The 21,553-nt window shown below is 48.7% G+C and overlaps 1 protein-coding gene, 3 non-coding genes and 1 pseudogene across 4 annotated transcripts in view; 1 reads left to right on the top strand and 4 right to left on the bottom strand.

Moving 5' to 3' along the window:
• LOC120375648 overlaps positions 1–21,553 on the bottom strand; it is a 310,655-nt pseudogene that overhangs the window by 33,821 nt on the left and 255,281 nt on the right.
• The window catches only part of LOC120375894 (zinc finger protein 883-like), a gene marked incomplete at its 5' end in the record, with an annotated part of 252,699 nt that overhangs the window by 9,572 nt on the left and 221,574 nt on the right, over positions 1–21,553 (top strand). The window contains one exon of the mRNA XM_039496912.1: positions 17,896–17,915. Coding sequence (XP_039352846.1) covers positions 17,896–17,915 — 20 coding nt within the window. The remainder of the gene's footprint in view (positions 1–17,895; positions 17,916–21,553) is intronic.
• Positions 4,954–5,026, bottom strand: TRNAV-AAC. Its single transcript has one exon. It is a non-coding gene; the product is annotated as a tRNA-Val (tRNA).
• Positions 14,078–14,149, bottom strand: TRNAE-UUC. The gene has a single exon. It is a non-coding gene; the product is annotated as a tRNA-Glu (tRNA).
• Positions 15,576–15,649, bottom strand: TRNAT-UGU. Its single transcript has one exon. It is a non-coding gene; the product is annotated as a tRNA-Thr (tRNA).

The following is a 21,553-nucleotide window of genomic DNA, read 5'->3' as shown; positions in this document are numbered from 1 at the left end:
TGAACCAGACACAGGCAGGCACCGACTCACCCTCAAACAGCAACACCACGAAAACCACAACACCAGCCCAATATTACAACCCTCCGGGGAATCACAGGCTCAGACACTCACGGCTGGAAGCCCCAGCAGCTGCTCAGGTGAGTGAGGTGCACTGCAGAGATTCCTGTCTCCCACCGGACCGGAAGCTCCCTTGGCGTCTCCTCCAGGTGAGTGCTGGGGGTGGGGGAGGGGAAGGAAGGCTGCAAAGCACATGTGCCTTCCCCCCCCCTCCTGACCTGCAACACCCACTCGCGGCTGCCTCTGCCTCAGCCCTCTGCCCGCCAGCGTCTCTCGTTGCCTAGCAACAACAGCTGCTGCTTCCGGGAGAGACGCGGCCGGCGCGGGGCCCTCTCAGGCGCGGGGCCCAATTCGGGGGAATCGGGCAAATCGGCCTAAAGCCGGCCCTGTGCTCAACATTACGAGTTTATATCAAATTGAGCAGCATTAAATCGCATTAACCCTGCACCGTCCACACAACGAAGCCCTTTATATCGATATAAAGGGCTCTTAATACCGGTATCTGTACTCCTCCCCGACGAGGGGAGTAGCGCTGAAATCGGTATTGCCATGTCGGATTAGGGTTAGTGTGGCCGCAATTCAACGGTATTGGCCTCCGGGCGCTATCCCATAGTGCACCATTGTGACCGCTCTGGACAGCAATCTGAACTCGGATGCACTGGCCAGGTTGACAGGAAAAGCCTCATGAACTTTTGAATTTCATTTCCTGTTTGCCCAGCGTGGAGCTCTGATCAGCACAGGTGACCATGCAGTCCCAGAATCCAAAAAGAGCTCCAGCATGGACCATAGGGGAGATACTGAAGCTGATCTCTGTACGGGGAGATGACTCTGTTCTATCAGAACTCCATTCCAAAAGACGAAATGCCAAAACATTTGAAAAAATCTCCAAGGCCATGATAGACAGAGGCCACAGCAGGGACTCAACACAGTGCTGAAACTTAAGGAGCTGAGACAAGCGTAGCAGAAAGCCAAAGAATGAAATGGACACTCACGGAGGGAGGGGCGACTGACGTCTGTAGCTATCTCACAGTTCCCACACTCTCCGAAAACCATTTGAATTCTTGGCTGAGTTCCCAAAGCCTGAAGGGTCAAAAACATTGTTGCGGGTGGTTCAGGGTATATGTCGTTCTCCCCCTCCCCCCTCCCGTGAAAGCAAAGGATAAAAAATCATTTCTCGCCTTTTTTCAATGTCACCGTATGTCTACTGGATGCTGCTGTCAGATGCGGTGCTGCAGCGCTACTCAGCAGCATCCCCTTCCCTTCCCTTCCAGACGGCAGACGGTACAGTAGGACTGGTATCAGTCATCGTCATCCCGTGAGTGCTCCTGGCTGGCCTCGGTGAGGTCGCCCAGGGGCGCCTGGGCAAAAATGGGAATGACTCCCAGGTCATTCTCTTCTTTAAGCTTTGTCTAATGGAGATTCAGTCCTGCCTGCAATATCATAGCAGCTGGAGGCTGCCCTCCCCTCCCGCCTTTGAGCTCTACTTGCAGAGGCAATAAAGTCAGTGTTGTTTCAAATTCATGCATTCTTTGTTACTTCATCACAGAAATGGGGGGATAACTGCCACAGTAGCGCAGGAAGGGTGGGTGAGGAGGGAAGCAATGGGTGGGGTTGTTGCAGGGGCACCTCCTAGAATGGCATGCAGCTCATCATTTCTGTGGGGTGTCTGGGGCTCTGACCTGGAGCGGCCATTTGCCTCTCTGGTTCTTTAGTAGGCTTGCCTGATAGTCCAGACAGGACTGACTCTCCATTTAGACAAAACTTAAGGAAGGGAATGACCTGGGGAGTCATTCCCATTTTTGTCCATGCGCACCCGGCCGACCTCACCAAGGCCAGCCAGGAGCACCCATGACAGCAGCAAACGGTACAGTATAACTGGCAATTGTCATTGTCAAGTTGCAAAGCAACAGACGGGACAGTATGGCTGGTAACCATCTTTGCTAAAGAACAGGAGTACTTGTGGCACCTTAAAGACTAACAAATTTATTTTAGCATGAGCTTTCGTGAGCTACAGCTCACTTCTTCGGATGCATAGAATGGAACATACAGACAGGAGATATTTATACATACAGAGAACATGAAAAGCTGGAAGTATGCATAACAACAGGAAAAGTCTAATCAATTGAGATGAGCTATCATTAGCAGGAGGAAAAAAAAACTTTTTGAAGTGATAATTAAGATGGCCCATAGAAGGTGTGAGGAGAACTTAACATAGGGAAATAGATTCAATTAGTGTAATGACCCAACCATTCCCAACTTGCAAAAGGCAAGGGGATGCTGCTGTGTAGCGCTGCAGTACTGCGTCTGTCAGCACCATCCAGTAGACATATGGTGATAGTGAAAAAAGGCTGAACGGGCTCCATGGTTGCCATGCTATGGCGTGTGCCTGGGCAATCCAGGGAAAAGGGAGCAAAATGATTGTCTGCCATTGCTTTCACAGAGGGAGGATTGACTGACGACATTTACCCAGCATCACCCACGACACTGTTTTTGCCCCATCAGGCGTTGGGATCTCAATCCAGAATTCCAATGGGCGGAGAGACTGCAGAAACTATGGGATAGCTATGGGATAGCTACCCACAGTGCAACAGTCCAGAAATTGACGCTAGCCTTAGTACATGGATGCACACCGCCGAATTAATGTGCTTAGTGGGGCCGCGTGCACTCGACTTTATACAATCTGTTTCCAAAAACTGGTTTCTGTAAAATTGGAATAATCCCATAGTGTAGACATACCCTGTGATTAACAACTTTGATTGGCTAATTGAAAGGCTGATGGTTCAAACCCAAGTGAAGATGGAGGTGTTTTTTTTTTAGTGATGAGAATCCAGTACATTTTAACAGGCAGAAAATCTCCTCAATGCTACTCTAGCCTCATTAGGCAAGCATAAGGAGCATTTTTGCCAGATGCACTGGTGGTATAGTGGTGAGCATAGCTGCCTTCCAAATAGTTAATCTGGGTTCAATTCCCAGCCAATGCAGAGATATGATGTTTTCTCCCCTGGGAATTGGTTTAATTTCAGTCACATTGTATCAGTTTAGCAATGGAATGAAAGAATCAATGTCCTGCAGGTCATTCAACACACAATGGAGGAAGAAAGGGGCGGGACTATACAATGAGCTGTTGGAGTTATCCTGGTATTACAATGTTTGGTTTATTTTTTTAAAAAACTTCCTTTAATTCCCTCTCCCTTTTAGACTCAGAGCCTTTAAGGTCAGAAGGGGCCAGTGTGATCATCTAGTCCGACCTGCTGCACCTTGCAGGCCAAAAGACCCCACCCACCCACTCCTGTAATAGACCCGGGAGGAGGCAGCTCTGTGCACTGCCCCTACCCCAGGCAGCACATGGAGGCCCTCTGCTCCCCTCCCCCAATGGGTGTGCAGAGATGTGCCAACAGCAGTAGGGTGGCTCCCTGCCCACTCTGCCTCCGTCCCTCCGTGCCACTCCCAGAAGTGGCCGGCATGTCCCCATCCCCGGGGCGGGGAGAGTGTCTCCATTCATTGCCCCTGCCCTGAGTACCAACTCTGCAGCGGCCATTGGCCAGGAACTGCAGCCAATGGGAGCTCTGGGGGCGGTGCCTGCAGGCAGCGGTGCACAGAGACCCCCTGGCACGGCCCAGCTAGGAGCTGCTGCCAGAGGGTTGTGTGTACCGGTCACTTTGGGAGCTGCACTGCCCGGGGTAAGCACCACCCCTCCTCTACCCCAAGCCCCTCCCCCAGGGCAGAGCCAGCACCCCACACCCAAATTTCCTCACAGAGCTTTGCTTGTCTTCCTTTCACCCAGAACCGTCTTTCTTCTCCTGGGCTGCAAGTAGCCACCCCTGGGAAGCCAAGACGCAGGCACAGGATTCTACCTCCCAGCAGCCAACCGCACCTCCCCAGGCTTTGCAGAACGACTGGTGACGCTCTACTAACCCCACTTAGCCGCACTGAGGCACTTAGCTTCTTCGTCAGCTCGACTTTCCTCTTTTGCCCCATTCCTGCCTCACTTCCTCCTTTGGCAAGTCACACAAAGGAAGCCAGCAGCAAGAGCCGGCTGGCATTGGCCAACCTCCAAGTGCAGAGGAGACCAAGCCACAAGGCTTCAAAAGGTGACCAGCCCAGATCCACTAGCTTTCCCCTGCTGATGCCAAGGCTTTTTCTCAGCTCATTTCACCACCCTCTGCCCTGCAGGGGTTGAGTATATCATAGGTGTTACCCAAAATTGGGCCAGCTAGTTAGTGCTCCCTACGCTTATGACCCACCAGAGTTTGGCAGAAAGCAGCACATTTATTATACTGACAGCTAAGCTCAAAAGAAGAAGTGGGGGGTGTCACACTCACACTTGTATACTCACGCTCCCTGGACAGGCACAGCACTGGAGATGTCAGGATTCAGCAAGGTAAGTGTCCCACAGCGCAGCTATGGATGGTGTGATGAAGGTAAATCTTCCTGAGGCACAATGAAATACAACGCAGAGAACCACTGGCCAGACGGTCCGGGCGAAGGGTATTCACTGGAGGTACAAGCTTGTGAGTGCTCTCCTGAGCACAGGGTCCCTTCCCCTTTTAAGGGCCTGCACCTCATGGCCTGCGACTAGAGATGACTTGGCTGCATCTGGTTGGTCACACTCCACCTTGGGCAGTGTCCATGCTCTGGGTGTGTGAGTGCTGCCTAATTAGCGTCCCAGACACCTTGTCTACCTGGGAGCTCTTCTGCTCTTCAACCAGCCCATTCATCCCACCAGCATTCCAGGAGGGAGCGGGAGGGGGAAAGCCACTTCACAGGCATTCAGAGAGGGACAGGAGACAAAAGTGGGAGCAGGGGAAGTATAAGAGACCTTTTGAGCATAGAAATCACTGCTGCTCCTACAACAGCAAGGACAGGCCAGTAGGAGCTGAGAAAAACAAGCTAGCATGTTTCTGCCTGGTTTTGAACCAGGGACCTTTTGCGTGTTAGGCAAACGTGATAACCACTACACTACAGAAACTCTGTCATAGGGAACTGCCTCTCCCTTCAGAAGAACATAAGAATGGCCATACTGGGTCAGACCAAAGGTCCATCCAACCCCGCATCCTATCTGCCAACAGTGGCCAATGCCTGGTGCCCCAGAGGGACTGAACCTAACAGGTAATGACCAAATGATCTCTCTTCTGCCATCCATCTCCACCCTCTGACAAACAGAAACTAGGGACACCATTCCTTACCCATCCTGGCTAATAGCCATTCATGGATTTAACCTCCATTCATTTATCTGCAAAAAGAAAGAGGAGTACTTGTGGCACCTTAGAGACTTACAAATTTATTTGAGCATAAGCTTTTGTGGGCTAAAACCCACTTCATCAGATGCATGCAGTGGAAAATGCAGCAGGAAGATATATACACAGAGAACATGAGAAAATGGGTGTTGCCATACACACTATAACAAGAGTGAGCAGTTAAGGTGAGCTATTATCAGCAGGAGAAAATAACCTTTTGTAGTGATTATTGGGATGGCCCATTTGCAACAGTTGACAGGAAGGTGTGAGTAACAGTAGGGGGACAAATAAACATGGGGAAATAGTTTGACTTTGTGTAATGACCCATCCACTCCCAGTCTTTATTCAAGCCTAATTTAATGGTGTCCACTTTGCAAATTAATTCCACTTCAGCAGTCTCTCGTGGGAGTCGGGTTTGAAGATTATTTGTTGTAATATTGCGACTTTTAGGTCTGTAAATGAGTGACCAGAGAAACTGAAGTGTTCTCCAACTGATTTTTGAATGTTATAATTCTTGACATGTGATTTATGTCCATTTATTCTTTTACGTAGCGACTGTCTGGTTTGGCCAATGTACATGGCAGAGGGGCATTACTGGCACATAATAGCATATATCACATTGGTAGATGTGCAGGTGAACGAGCCTCTGATAGTGTGGCCGATGTGATTAGGTCCTATGATGGTGTCCCCTGAATAGACATGTGGACAGAGTTGGCAACGGGCTTTGTTGCAAGGATAGGTTCCTGGGTTAGTGTTTTTTGTTGTGTGGTTGCTGGTAAGTATTTGCTTCAGGTTGGGGGGGCTGTCTGTAAGCAAGGACTGGCCTGTCTCCCAAGATCTGTGAGAGTGAGGGATCATCCTTCAGGATGGGTTGTAGATCCTTGATGATGCACTGGAGAGGTTTCAGTTGGGGGCTGAAGATGACTGCTAGTGAACATAAGAACATAAGAAAGGCCGTACCGGCTCAGACCAAAGGTCCATCTAGCCCAGTATCTGTCTACCGACAGTGGCCAATGCCAGGTGCCCCGAGGGAGTGAACCTAACAGGCAATGATCAAGTGATCTCTCTCCTGCCATCCATCTCCATCCTCTGATGAACAGAGGCTAGGGACACCATTCTTACCCATCCTGGCTAATAGCCATTTATGGACTTAGCCACCATGAATTTATCCAGTCCCCTTTTAAACATTGTTATAGTCCTAGCCTTCACAACCTCCTCAGGTAAGGAGTTCCACAAGTTGACTGTGCGCTGCGTGAAGAAGAACTTCCTTTTATTTGTTTTAAACCTGCTGCCTATTAATTTCATTTGGTGACCCCTAGTTCTTGTATTATGGGAATAAGTAAATAACTTTTCCTTATCCACTTTCTCAACATCACTCATGATTTTATATACCTCTATCATGTCCCCCCTTAGTCTCCTCTTTTCCAAACTGAAGAGTCCTAGCCTCTTTAATCTTTCCTCATATGGGACCCTCTCTAAACCCCTAATCATTTTAGTTGCTCTTTTCTGAACCTTTTCTAGTGCTAGAATATCTTTTTGAGGTGAGGAGACCACATCTGTACACAGTATTCGAGATGTGGGCGTACCATGGATTTATATAAGGGCAATAATATATTCTCAGTCTTATTCTCTATCCCTTTTTAATGATTCCTAACATCCTGTTTGCTTTTTGACCACCTCTGCACACTGCGTGGACATCTTCAGAGAACTATCCACGATAACTCCAAGATCTTTTCCTGACTCGTTGTAGCTAAATTAGCCCCCATCATGTTGTATGTATAGTTGGGGTTATTTTTTCCAATGTGCATTACTTTACATTTATCCACATTAAATTTCATTTGCCATTTTGTTGCCCAATCACTTAGTTTTGTGAGATCTTTTGAAGTTCTTCACAATCTGCTTTGGTCTTAACTATCTTGAGTAGTTTAGTGTCATCTGCAAACTTTGCCACCTCACTGTTTACCCCTTTCTCCAGATCATTTATGAATAAATTGAATAGGATTGGTCCTAGGACTGACCCTTGGGAACACCACTAGTTACCCCTCTCCATTCTGAGAATTTACCATTAATTCCTACCCTTTGTTCCCTGTCCTTTAACCAGTTCTCAATCCATGAAAGGACCTTTCCTTTTATCCCATGACAGCTTAATTTACGTAAGAGCCTTTGGTGAGGGACCTTGTCAAAGGCTTTCTGGAAATCTAAGTACACTATGTCCACCGGATCCCCCTTGTCCACATGTTTGTTGACCCCTTCAAAGAACTCTAATAGATTAGTAAGACACGATTTCCCTTTACAGAAACCATGTTGACTATTGCTCAAGAGTTTATGTTTTTCTATGTGTCTGACAATTTTATTCTTTACTATTGTTTCAACTAATTTGCCCAGTACCGACATTAGACTTACTGGTCTGTAATTGCCAGGATCACCCCTAGAGCCCTTTTTAAATATTGGCGTTACATTAGCTAACTTCCAGTCATTGGGTACCGAAGCCGATTTAAAGGACAGGTTACAAACCTTGGTTAATAGTTCTGCAACTTCACATTTGAGTTCTTTCAGAACTCTTGGGTGAATGCCATCTGGTCCCGCTGACTTGTTAATGTTGAGTTTATCAATTAATTCCAAAACCTCCTCTAGTGACACTTCAATCTGTGACAGTTCCTCAGATTTGTCACCTACAAAAGCCAGCTCAGGTTTGGGAATCTCCCTAACATCCTCAGCCGTGAAGACTGAAGCAAAGAATCCATTTAGTTTCTCCACAATGACTTTATCATCTTTAAGTGCTCCTTTTGTATTTTCATCGTCAAGGGGCCCCACTGGTTGTTTAGCAGGCTTCCTGCTTCTGATGTACTTAAAAAACATTTTGTTATTACCTTTGGAGTTTTTGGCTAGCCGTTCTTCAAACTCCTCTTTGGCTTTTCTTATTACACTCTTGCACTTAAGTTGGCAGTGTTTGTGCTCCTTTCTATTTGCCTCACTGGGATTTGACTTCCACTTTTTAAAGGAAGTCTTTTTATCTCTCACTGCTTCTTTTACATGGTTGTTAAGCCACGGTGGCTCTTTTTTAGTTCTTTTACTGTTTTTCTTAATTTGGGGTATACATTGAAGTTGGGCCTCTATTATGGTGTCTTTAAAAAGGGCCCACGCAACTTGCAGGGATTTCACTTTAGTCACTGTACCTTTTAACTTTTGTCTAACTAACCCCCTCATTTTTGTATAGTTCCCCCTTTTGAAATTAAAGGCCACAGTGTTGGGCAGTTGAGATGTTCTTCCCACCACAGGGATGTTGAATGCTATTGTATTATGGTCACTATTTCCAAGTGGTCCTGCTATAGTTACCTCTTGGACCAGCTCCTGCGCTCCACTCAGGATTAAATCTAGAGTCGCCTCTCCCCTTGTGGGTTCCTGTACCAGCTGCTCCATGAAGCAGTCATTTAAAGTATCAAGAAATTTTATCTCTGCATTTCGTCCTGAAGTGAAATGTTCCCAGTCAATATGGGGATAATTGAAATCCCCCACTATTATTGGGTTCTTAATTTTGATAGCCTCTCTAATTTCCCTTAGCATTTCATCATCACTATTACTGTCCTGGTCAGGTGATCGATAATAGATCCCTACTGTTATATTTATACTAGAGCATGAAATTTCTATCCATAGAGACTCTATGGAACCTGTGGATTCGTTTAAGATTTTTACTTCATTTGAATCTACACTTTCTTTAACATATAGTGCCACTCCTCCCCCTGCACGGCCTGTCCTGTCCTTCCGATATATTTTGTACCCGGAATGATTGTGTCCCATTGATTGGTCTCAGTCCACCAGGTTTCTGTGATGCCTATTATATCTATATCCTCCTTTATCACAAGGCACTCTAGTTCACCCATCTTATTATTTAGACTTCTGGCATTTGTGTACAAGCACTTTAAAAACTTGTCCCTGTTTATTAGCCTGCCTTTTTCTGATGTGCCAGATTCTTTTTTATGTGACTGTTTATCATCTGATCTGGCCCTTACATTATACTTCTCATTCCTCTGCTCCTGACTATAACCCGGAGATTCTCTATCATCAGACTCTCCCCTAAGAGAAGTCTGTGTCCGATCCACACGCTCCTCCGCAGCAGTCGGCTTTCCCCCATCTTCTAGTTTAAAAACTGCTCTACAACCTTTTTAATATTTAGTGCCAGCAGTCTGGTTCCACTTAGGTTTAGGTGGAGCCCATCTCTCCTGTATAGGCTCCTCCCATCCCAGAAGTTTCCCCAGTTCCTAATGAACGTGAACCCCTCCTCTCTACACCATCGTCTCATCCACGCATTGAGACTCTGAAGCTCTGCCTGCCTACCTGGCCCTGCGCGTGGAACTGGGAGCATTTCTGAAAATGCCACCATAGAGGTCCTGGATTTCAGTCTCTTCCCTAGCAGCCTAAATTTGGCTTCCAGGACATCTCTCTTACCCTTCCCTATGTCATTGGTACCTACATGTACCACGACCACCGGCTCCTCCCCAGCACTACACATAAGTCTATCTAGATGCCTCGAGAGATCCGCAACCTTCGCACCAGGCAGGCAAGTCACCATACGGTTCTCCCGGTCATCACAGACCCAGCTATCTACATTTCTAATAATCTAATCTCCCATTACTAACACCTGCCTTTTCCTAGAAACTGGAGTTCCCTCCCCCGGAGAGGCAACCTCAGTGCGAGAGGCAACCCCAGCACCATCTGGAAGGAGGGTCCCAACTACGGGAAGGTTTCCCTCTGCTCCCATTGATTGCTCTACTTCCCTGGGCCCTTCTTCCTCCTCAACAGCACAGGAGCTGTCTAAGCAGAGGTGGGACAATTCTACAGTGTCCCGGAAAGCCTCATCAACATACCTCTCTGCCTCTCTCAGCTCCTCCAGTTCCGCCACCCTGGCCTCCAAAGTCCGTACATGGTCTCTGAGGGTCAGGAGCTCCTTGCACTGACTGCACACATACGCCACCCGCCCACAGGGCAGGTAATCATACATGCGACAATCAGTGCAATAAACTGGATAGCCCCCACTCTGCTGCTGGGCTTCTGCCCAGCCTTTAATTTCACCCTGCCAGTTAGTGAAAGGGTGGTTTACGGAAAGTAGTTTTGGAATGTGGTTCGGTTTATAGGTTTGAAGGGGGGGGCACGGGGAAGGGGTTAGGGCTGGCGAGGAGTTCCCACTCCCTTCCCACTCCTGCCAAACTCCCTTGCGAAACTCCTGTTAGCAGCCCCTGTTCGCAAAGCTCTCTGGTCACTTGTGCGCGGCTTTATAAAGCCCTGGCCTGAGTGAATGCCCCGCCCACTGATTAAGGCTCAGCCAATTACCAGAGGCTTCGAGCTTTCAAACCTGCCTCCAACTGCCAGCCAGAGCACACGGTCCCTCAAACAACCAAACAAACAAACAGACTGACAAACACAAGCTCAGCATACAGCAAGTAACCCCCAAACACAAACAAACACACACTACAGACAGTCACTTACCCCACAGATGCTGTATTAGCTCCTCCTTCACCTGGAGAACTCCCTTGCGAAACTCCCTGTTAGCAGCCCCTGGTCGCTTGTGCGCGGCTTTATAAAGCCCTGGACTGAGTGAATGCCCCGCCCACTGATTAAGGCTCAGCCAATTACCAGAGGCTTTGAGCTTTCAAACCTGCCTCCAACTGCCAGCCAGAGCACACGGTCCCTCAAACAACCAAACAAACAAACAGACTGACAAACACAAGCTCAGCACACAGCAAGTAACCCCCAAACACAAACAAACACACACTACAGACAGTCACTTACCCCACAGATGCTGTATTAGCTCCTCCTTCACCTGGAGAACTCCCTTGCGAAACTCCCTGTTAGCAGCCCCTGTTCGCAAAGCTCTGTGGGGTTCTGTTACTTTCTTTGTTGGGCCTGTCCTGTAGTAGGTGATTTCTGGGTACTCTTCTGGCTCTGACAATCTGTTTTTTCACTTCAGCAGGTGGGTATTGTAGTTGTAAGAACAGCTGATAGAGATCTTGTAGGTGTTTGTCTCTGTCTGAGGGGTTGGAGCAAATGCAGTTGTATCTTAGAGCTTGGCTGTAGACAATGGATTGTGTGGTGTGCTCTGGTGAAAGCTAGAGGCATGTAGGTAAGTATAATGGTCAGTAGGTTTACGGTATAGGGTGGTGTTTATGTGACCATCGCTTATTAGCACTGTAGTGTCTAGGAAGTGGATTTCTTGTGTGGACTGGTTCAGGCTGAGGTTGATGGTGGGATGGAAATTGTTGAAATCATGGTGGAATTCCTCAAGGGTTTTCTTTTCTATGGGTCCAGATGATGAAGATGTCATCAGTGTAGCGCAAGTAGAGTAGGGGCATTAGGGGATGAGAGCTGAGGAAGTGTTGTTCTAAGTCAGCCATAAAAATGTTGGCATACTGTGGGGCCATGCGGGTACCCATAGCAGTGCTGCTGACTTGAAGGTATACATTGTCCCCAAATCTGTTATGAGTGAGGACAAAGTCACAAAGTTCAGCCACCAGGTTTGCCGTGACATTATCGGGGATACTGTTCCTGACGGCTCGTAGTCCATCTTTGTGTGGAATGTTGGTGTAGAGGGCTGTTTGGCCTGCTGCTTTTCTGTCTGGGAGGTTTTTGTCAGCCCTGGCACACAAAAAGGGCATCATTGCGAGCGCCCACGAAGGCAAGATGAATTTTTGCCTGCCATGCTCAGCTTGACTTGCTTCCTCACCCCATTCCTGCCTTAGATCCTGGGTCGCCTGGTGGCTGAAGTTGGTCCATTGTCTCAAGCGGTGCCAGAGCCTGACACAGTGCCCCGGGCCGCCTTTGCTCTGCACATGCCGGCCGTGCACATTTGCAAATACTTTAAAGCTCCTGTCAGTAAGTTCTGGGGACAGTTGCTCACCTTCAGAGGAAGCTCCTTAAAATTGGCCTGTCTCACCCAGTGGTACATTGACCTCTGTTCAGACTGAGTCAAAAGGGGGTGGGGCTCGCCACTGTGGTCGCCGCTGCTGTGAGGGTGGCCACTGTTGCGGATGAAGCCATCCTGGAAGCACCTTCCACCTAGCCACCCACTGAAAATCCTGTAGGATGTAAGGTGTGGGTAGAAGAACACTAGGGGGGGCCTCCCCCTTCCCCCACCATTCGCCATCCCATACCCGGTGCTGCACCCAGTGGGGCAAAAGAAAATACGGCCATATCGGAAGAGTCAGTTGCATTCTTTATGGTTACCCTGCCATTCCCCTCAGGTCTGACCTGCCCTCCAGCTCAGCCACCACTGAAAATTGAAACACAAAACAGTAGAGCCGTACAAGGCTTCAAAGCCCACCAGGCCCAACCGCTCTTCTAATATGGCAGAAAAGCCGAACTTCTCCTGACTAGGTAGGGACGTCCTAGTGCCCCACAAGAAGTGGAAGGCCATCGTGTTCAGTCTCAGTAGCACTCGTGGAGCAGGGGGAAATACCTGGCTGAGGAAATTCCCCACAGATGGGTCTTGAGCATCACAACTTTGTAGGTAATGACAAGGTCCACTTACGCCACCGGCTGAGCCACTCCTCACAGGCCAGCAACCATTTCTCCCAGTTCGCGTTCCCCACCTCAACCCCAACCGAACGCTAGAAGGCCCAGCCATCAACCTGCCCACTCTTGCAGCCCTCCTCTTCCACCCTGACTGATAGGGAGGATTATTAAGCCTCCCTCCCTTAGGCCCTTCAGCATCCCTGGGGAAGACCAACACTGCCCAAGTGACTTTGGGCCAGTAGGTCAACCAATAGGGCTGCCTCCCAGGCCAGGCTGCAGCCCAGCTTCAGGACTCAGAGGAAATGGAGCTCGCATCCCTACCTACAGGACTCCAGGCATGGCCAGGCTTCTGGATCAAACGTCCCCTCTTGTGCTCAAGTCACAACAGCTAGCGGGCAAAAGACAGGCTTTCATGGCATTGGAGAAAGCAAGATAGAGCCTTGGAAGAGCCCTTCTATCTGCAGCAGGATTAGCCTGTGTCAGTGATTAATGAGGTGGATCTAGTTGTAGATTGTTATTCATTCCGCACCTTGACAATTCACACAGTCCCTTTCCTACTCAAATCCCCAGCACCTCAGTGATCCTGGTAGCAGGGGTTGGGGCCTGAGATTTTCAGGGTCCTTTTTCCCCTCCACCTGGAGTGAACTCAGCTTTTCCCCCATCCCAGACTATCCATGAAATAACAACAGGAGCATAAAGAAAGAGGGGAGGGAACATCTCACGGCCAGGGCTGGATGTGCCCAGGGCCCCCTGCTTGTCCATTGTTTCCCTGGAATTTGGCCCCCTGCTTTGCACAAGGGACAGAGAAAGATCTTGCTGTTCCTGTGTCTGTTGAAAGAAAATTGTGCTTCTGTATGAAAGAGAGGCAGGAAATGGCCTCATGGTGGGACAATATCCTCAGGATTAAGACCTAAGAACTCAGGCTGAGAACTGATTTAACTCCACTCATCTGGGATTTAACAAATTGTCTTCCATGGAGCAGGGCCAGTTCCAGTGTTTTTGCCACCCCAAGTGGAAAAAAAAATAAAAAAGCTGCAATCAACTGCAGCTCTACCTCTGCTGCTTTTGGCCTCAAGTCCCTCCCTCTGAGAGGGACCAATTGCTGCTGAAGCCTCCCCTTTCCATTGGCCGCCCCAGGCACCTGCTTGCTGGGCTGGTGCCTGGAGCGAGCCCTGCCATGGAGACACTGGGAAGATGGGGGGAATCAGGAAAACACCACAGCTTCGTTTATGTTGTAAGTGAAGAGAAACAAAAGCAGTTTTGGTTTAAAGTCACTTTTCCCTGACTGGGAATTGAACGCAGACCTTGGCAGTGAAAGTGCCAAATCCTAACCACTAGACCACCAGGGAGGGGCAGATGCTGTTTTTCTTCTCACTTATGTTACACTTTCTTAGGCTACTTTCTATCCAATTTCTGAAGTTGCTCCATTGTCCATTCCCTGAGGGACTAAGAGCAGAGAGTGCAGGAATCCCTGTACTCAGGGTCACAACCTGAGCCCAACTCAAGCTACTGAAACAAGCACAAATGATGCTTCCTCCATCAGGATCACAGAGCCACACAAAGAAAACCCATGAGGAACAATCCTCCTCTGCCTTCATTTACCCCATCACAACCCTCTCAGCAGCCAACTCTTGTGGGAAGGACGCTGAGCTGATAGGAGCTCTGGCATAGAGACCAAGGCAGGGATGTTGCACCCCTTCAGTGAGAGCTGGTCACATTCTGACTCTGGAGGAGGAGAGAAAGGCCATGGCCACATGATGGGGCCAGTATGTACCACAACATGGTTCTTTTTTGTGGGATGACTCTGAACATTGACTGATCTCCACTCCCTTGGATTTGAAGAGATGTTTAGTTGGGCACTTGGGAACCTGTAAGGCTGAAGCAATTTTATGGATGGTGACACTACGATTAAAGGGTTATTTAATGTTGTAGAAATTGTTAAAAACACTTAGCTTCAACTGGAACTGCCTGTTATTAAAGGCTGGTTTCCCCACGTCAGTTCCATAAGCTCTGCTAGAAACACCCTGGGTTCTCTCCTGCCTCGGTGGGAACTGCAGGGAATCGTCCCCTGCTGCCCTTGGCTCCAGGCTGGTTTTTCTGGGGAGGGGACGTGGAATTGATTTGTTTGCTGTTGAGAAGGGAGCCAGGCCAGTTCTCAGGGAACGAGAACTCCCAGCATCTTCCCAGCCCAGCCCAGGCTGCTGCCCTGTCCCAGCCTCTGTTCCCCTGGGGGCCCTGCGTGTTTGACTCTAGAGCAGGCCGGGAGCAGCAGCTGAGGCAGAGGACAGCCTGGGCCGGGCAGATAAGAAGGAGTTTAGCAAGCAAAAAAGGTAAAATGGCAGGGGAGTATTACCCTGGACTCGACGGCATTTCCCCATTGGTCTGTCTGCTTTGGGGCAGGGACAATAACACGTCCTGCTGCATTCGTGATTTCAAAGGGCGGTTTAGGATTTTCAGTCTCACACACGGTGCACAAAGCAGGACTCAACCTTTGGCGTAAACTAAACAAGCTGCTCACAGATTCTGGCAGCCACAATGAGCATTTGGGTGAGAGCTCAGACCTGCCCCTGTCCCAGAGGGAGACAGGGGTCATCTGTGTGGGGACTGGAGCACTGACCTACCCGCTCCTAACTCCCAAACGTTCAGTAACTCTGTTATCAGTGCCTGTGAGTGTAATTTAAACCATAAGAAAAACCTCACTGGGCTAGACCAAAGGCCCATCTAGCTCTGAACCTTGTCTTCTGACAGTAGCCAATGGCAGGTGCCCCAACAACCAGGCACCACTGGGAGTTGAACCCAGGATCACCTGTTTACAAAACAAACGCTTTAGCCAGCTAAGCCATGGTGCCTATGGATAGCTAAAATATAGGGTCATCTCACACATGACTCCGTGCTATCAGGGCATGACAAGCTTTGCTTGTGTTTGGATTCTGCAAAGCAGAGGAGCAGGTGACGTTTTCCTTGCAAGTTGTGTGTGAGTGAATCTTTGGCCAGGTCTGCACTACAAAGCTGTTTCAGCAGAATTATATTGCTCAGGTGTGTGAAAAACACACACTGCTCCTTCGGTCGGCAGCTTGTGGCTGGTGTACACACGGCAATGCCATGTCTGGCGACAAAATTACCCTGTTTTGGTGACAAAATAAAATGACTTCGATGAGAGGTCTAGAGCTTTTTGCAGCAAACTTAAAGTGTCAGTGTAGACACTGCTGTTCATTATATCACCATAACTGGCCTCCCCCAGTATCCCACAATGCCCGCTGTGAACTCGCTTGCCCTGCATTCCTGCTACAGAGCCATGGGCCCCTCCCCTTTCATCGCTCTGGGAAGTTCTGACAGCTGAGCCTGCTGCTCTGCTCTGGCAGCCAGGAGCAAATCACTGCCGTGGATGCTGTTCTCTCCCACCCTGCAAACACAGAGCAGGGTGGCAGGAACTTCCTTACATTGGGGAGGCACTGGCATCCAAACTATGACACCCCCATGACACCCCTTCCCTCGAGGAGGCTCTTACCTTCTAAACAGGGACGGCTGTTTTCTAGTAAAATCAGGAAAAGGGAAGGAGAAAACTCGAAAGAGGTTCCCCCTGGCGCTCACGTATGTGAACCCGAATACTCTCTCTGTCCTCAAAGAGAGACCTAGAGAAGGAGACTTGCTGAAGCAAAGCCACAGGGGTCTGTGAGGTTTCCCTGGCCCCTCGCCTCTGTCCTGCCTGCCTGATGTCAGCATCTTTCTGTGAGGTCACCACCTCCACACCACCTTTGACCAATAGTCTGAGGTCCTGCAAAAGGCCTTTATGATGTCACTGCCACATCCCTCCCTTGCTGTGCTAATGTCCTGCCCCTGCCCAGGCACTTTCGAGGTTTAAGCTACTCCCTGTGGATCACCCCACTGAAGGAGCGTTCGTTCTATGAAGCAAGCTGGCTAGACTGGAAAACATCAGACGCTGTTTGGATGGACAGGGTGGGTCTCAGGGGAGGGGCAGAGAGGGTGCGGGGGGGGGAACTGAATGCAATGCTCCAGATGTGGCCTCACCAGTGCTGAATAGAGGGGAATAATCACTTCCCTCTATCTGCTTGCAATGCTCCTACTAATCCAGCCCAATATGACCAGTTACCCATATTGAATGCAGACACAGCAATATCTGATACATTGGTTCCTGTCCAGTCAGGAGGTTATTTCCCACCTATTCATAAATAATGAAGATGCTTTAAGCGGAGGGAAGAGAACTGTCCCATCCGTGCAGTTAACCCATCTCCCCGAGAGGTGGTAGCTATGTCAGTGGGGGAAGCTATGTTGGTGGGTGTGCAAGCTGTGGTATCTACATGTGTATATAAAGTTTACTCAAACCCCATTTTTAAAACCCCTGTGGCCTGGGAATAGAAAAGGAGCTCTCTGAGGCAGAGCCCGTCCTTCAAAATCCTTAAGATCACTGACTTGCCAATGCAAATGTCATGGGGGTATAGCTCAGTGGTATAGTGTTTGACTACAAATCAAGTGGTCTTTAGTTCAAATCCAAGTGTCCCAATTTCTTAAATAAAAATAATTCTGTTTCCAGTATGCTCAAGAGCTCTCATAAATAGGGATCCCTGAAACGAATGGACACACTCAATGTTTGCCTGTGCAAATGCACAAAAACCTAGCAAACATGTCCCCAGCTGAAATCAGTTCCAATCCTCTAAGTGTCTAGGTTTGTTTTCATCAACTAAACAAAGGCCCATGAAGACTCATTTGCAGGTCCTTGGCCTCCATGGGCTACAATGTGCAGAAGAACAAGAACCACATCCACATGGGAGGCATGGACTAGTCTGTATTACATTTGGTAAGTAAGTTGCCATTGGGACTGAAAACTCTACTGGAGGTGGACAGGAGCCTGTTACAAAACTAAAATAACCAAGATTTACAAACTCCCTGTTACACATTCAATCCTCTCTTTGTGCACACGGCATCAACTGGGGCTCTAATAAATGGCAGCCTTCCTTTAACACAGATCTTTGTTCCTTGTGACTTTCAGATACATTCGAATGGCAGCTGTTTAGAGGTCATGTGCTGCTAGTTCATGAGCAGCAGCAGAGTCTCTGTACGTTTACCAACCATAGAGCTGGGTGTGTCTGCATCCAAGTAACTGCAGAGTCAGTGTAGTCCCAGACAGTTAATTGCACAGTCTCACTTTCTGGTCTCATTGATCATTTGGGTAGAAACAGCAACGGTTTGGTGGGGTTTTTTTTCCTCCTTCGTTTTCTCCCAAGGAATGTGTGATCTTGAGCATGATAGTTTAAGTTCCCTGTGGGTCAGGAAAATTCCATCTCCTTGAAATAGCTGGGAAGTGACCTGTTTGTATAACCTAGAATAAAGGAGCTTTTGTAAAGCAGTTTCATCTTTAAATATGCTGGGATAAAAATAGTAAATAGTAAATTCCACAGCCAGACACCAGGCCAGGATCAATTGATGGGGCCAGGATCAATTAATTACAGAAGAAACAAACTCTTGGGAAATAGCTGTAATTTGTCCCCAAACCTTTCCTTGTTCTCATATGCTATCAGGGATTCTCTTCTAGAGGGCAGAGTTAAGGTTATCTGGGCATGTACCCTCACTCTGTATTCCCTGTTTCTCCAGAGTTTGAGTTTTACTGAACTCCATGTTCTGGAAGGTAAGAGATAGTCACAGTCAAAGTTAACTCTCTGTTAACAAAGGTTTTGTTAGTGGCAAATAATGAGACTAATCCCTCATTGCGGTAATTCCACTGACTTCAATGTGCTCTTTCCCCATTTCTAGTTCCAAAAAAATAAGCAAATTAAAACAACCTTGAGAACTAAAATGCTGTGAGAAAGTGGAAATTTTAGTAGCTCAAATAATTCAGTTTCTGCTGTGCCTTGTGCATGTGTAAATGGCATGTTAATTTATAAGCACATCTTTCTTAATATCTTTAAATATTCTGTAGTACATTGACTACATCAAGTGGGTTGTTCAATGCAGTGAGGTTTTCATGCATTGCCTAATACATATTTTTCATATTATGTAAATTAACACAACTCATTGAACACAAAATTGTGTATTTCATGCTGTGAACTGTGTCGGTAGCTCAAATTAATAGGTTTATTTTCTCTCTCTCTTTCTCTCTCTGTGAGGCACAATGAAATAATTTAGTGATGCTGGAAACGTTCTCTTCTCCTCCAGAACTGCCTTGGAATCACCTTCCCTTTGTAGATTAATCTGCCCCTGTGTCGCTACAAGGAAAATATAGTTTCTATGAAAAAAACACAATTTTTTAATTAAAGGGACTGAAAGAGAATAGGTTACTCAGACATAGGTTAGGGGTTTGTTATAGAAGTGGGTGGGTGAGATTCTGTGGCCTGCGTTGTGCAGGAGGTCAGACTAGATGATCATAATGGTCCCTTCTGCCCTTAAAGTCTCTGAGAATAGCCACATGAGGGTGACACATCAGGAATGCAAAGCAACAAATTCCTGGTTTGCACATTGATGGTGACAAGGGATTGAACTCGACTCCCCTCTTTTCACAGACACATTTGTTTTATTCTCTGAGGTCAAACATCAGTTTAAATGTTGTACTTAGTCCTCTGCCTTGTAGCTTCAACAGCCACAGATGCAAGATGAGTTACTGCAGCCTAGACCTTGTGTCCGTGTTTAGGTGGTTTTCACCTAAACGTTCAAGCAGCTCCCAGTAATGTCCCGAGCTCCCCAAGTCCCACTGACAGCTGACCTCTTCCTGCCCACTGAGCCCAGCCCAGACCGTGGGTGGGGGGTGAGTTTGTACCCAAATAACTGACAGCGCCAAGCAAGGAGCAAAGAAATGTTTGCTCCGGTCACTAGGTCTCTGTTTCTATTGCTCGTTTGCTCTCTCCCCTTCCCTGATAAGGAGCAACGGTAAGAGAAGAAGAGGTTAAACCATGTGCTAGGTGGTGGCTGGGTTTGGATGACAAATTTAAAACCATCTCAGCGCCCTCTAGTGTGACACTGACACCATCAGATTCTCATCTTTCACTCACACTTCATTAATAACAGTTTCCCTGAACTACTTTGCTGTGATTATTTCAATGGCTCCTACACCGATACCTGCTGCCCCTTCTGGCTGGTTAATTGCACTATTTGGAACCTGCTCCTAAAATTACACCCTTCCTGGGAGCAAGATTCAGAACTGCCCAAGGAAACCCCATTGGGTTTCAAGGGCAGCCCAGGCAGGGTGGCAAGGGGACAGCCCAGGGGTCTCAGAGCTTCTTCTTCCTCACAGAGAGAAGGTTAAGGGGGGCCACTAGTTATGACTCCTGGGTTTTAGTCCTGGCTGTGGCAGGAAAGGGGTGTTTAGTGGATTAGAGTTGGGGGCTTAGGAATCAAAGAGGAAACATCTCCCTTTTCAGCTTCAATGCACATTGAACAAGAACATGGCTTCTCATCTCTTCGGTTTCAGAGGAGCAGCTGTGTTAGTCTGTATCCTCAAAAAGAACAGGAGTACGTGTGGCACCTTAGAGACTAACACGTTTCTTAGGTTCTGTTGCCATCATGTGGCCATTTCATTTCACTTCTTAATGTTAAAAAGGTCTGGGTACTTCAATGAGGCTAATCATCTAGTGGAACAAGCTCCGCAAGGGACGTGGTTAATTCCCCATCACTGCTGTGTGTAAATGAAGACCGCAGCTCTTGCTGCAAGACACCTGGTGTGTGGGTGTCTCTGTTCCCCCTTGAGAACCTCTGGTACATGGTGCTTCCATGCTCCCAGTTCAAGATCCCCATCATGTGGGTGCTCCCATCCAGGATCTCTGGTGGGTGTCTCTGTCCCCCACCCCATGAACTAGCTCCGTGTGTGGTTTCCCTGCCTGCCCCATCCGGGAGCTGTGGCTGTCTCTGTTCCCTTTTCAAGATCCATGTTGCAGGGGCGTCCCTCCCCAGGTCAGAATCCCCAGCGTGTGGGTGCTCCCATCCCCCCCTCCAGGCTCTGCAGGGGGTGACTGTATAAAAAGAGACCGTGTCTCACTGTCTTGCCCAGGCTACGCCGCAGGGGCTATTCACAGGCACGATCCCACTACTGATCAGCACGGGAGTTTTGACCTGCTCTGTTTTCAACCTGGGCCGGTTCACCCCTCCTTAGGCAACCTGGGGACCCCAAGCTTCCCCGGGATCACCATATTGATGCTGAACTTAGTGCGGACACCCGATCGGCACAGCCCCCTGCAGCCCAGAACTCCTGAGCTCAAGCGATCCGCCGGCCTCAGCCTCCCCAGGCGCTGGGATCACAGGCACCAGCCACGGGGCCCGGCTGGTTACAGGGTCTCCCGCTTCCAACTTCAGGCTCAGCCTGGGAGCTCTGCGCTCTGAGCGGGTGGAAGTGGAGCCTGGCACTGAGCTGATGCGCTGAGGGTTATTTGCACTGTGCAGTTCACATGGAGGTGAAAACACGGGGCACAGATCTTTGAGCACAACCCTTGTCCTGAGGAATGGGGCGGGGGCTGCATAAAGAGAGACCGGCTCTCCTGGCGGGGCTGCAGCGGCTCTTCACAGGCGCAGTCCACTGCCAATTGGTACCAGAGTTTTGAAAGCCTCCTTTCCTGGGCTGGCTCCCCTCTCTCTAGGGGGACTGGCGACCCCAAACTTCCCAGAAACCATCATAGCGAGGCCAACCTGAGCACAGACACCTGCTCAGCACCCCGGGGTGCAGCCCTGAACTCCAGCTATCAGCTACGCTCAGCTGCTCACCCAACAAGCGTTGCACGCAGGAGCCTTTGTGCCCCACGTGTTCTGGTCCC

Source organism: Mauremys reevesii, linkage group 12 (assembly GCF_016161935.1).
Source record: "Mauremys reevesii isolate NIE-2019 linkage group 12, ASM1616193v1, whole genome shotgun sequence".
Lineage (NCBI taxonomy): Eukaryota > Metazoa > Chordata > Testudines > Geoemydidae > Mauremys > Mauremys reevesii.
Note: the sequence above shows the minus strand (reverse complement) of the source record. Positions and strands in the feature narration are given on the sequence as shown.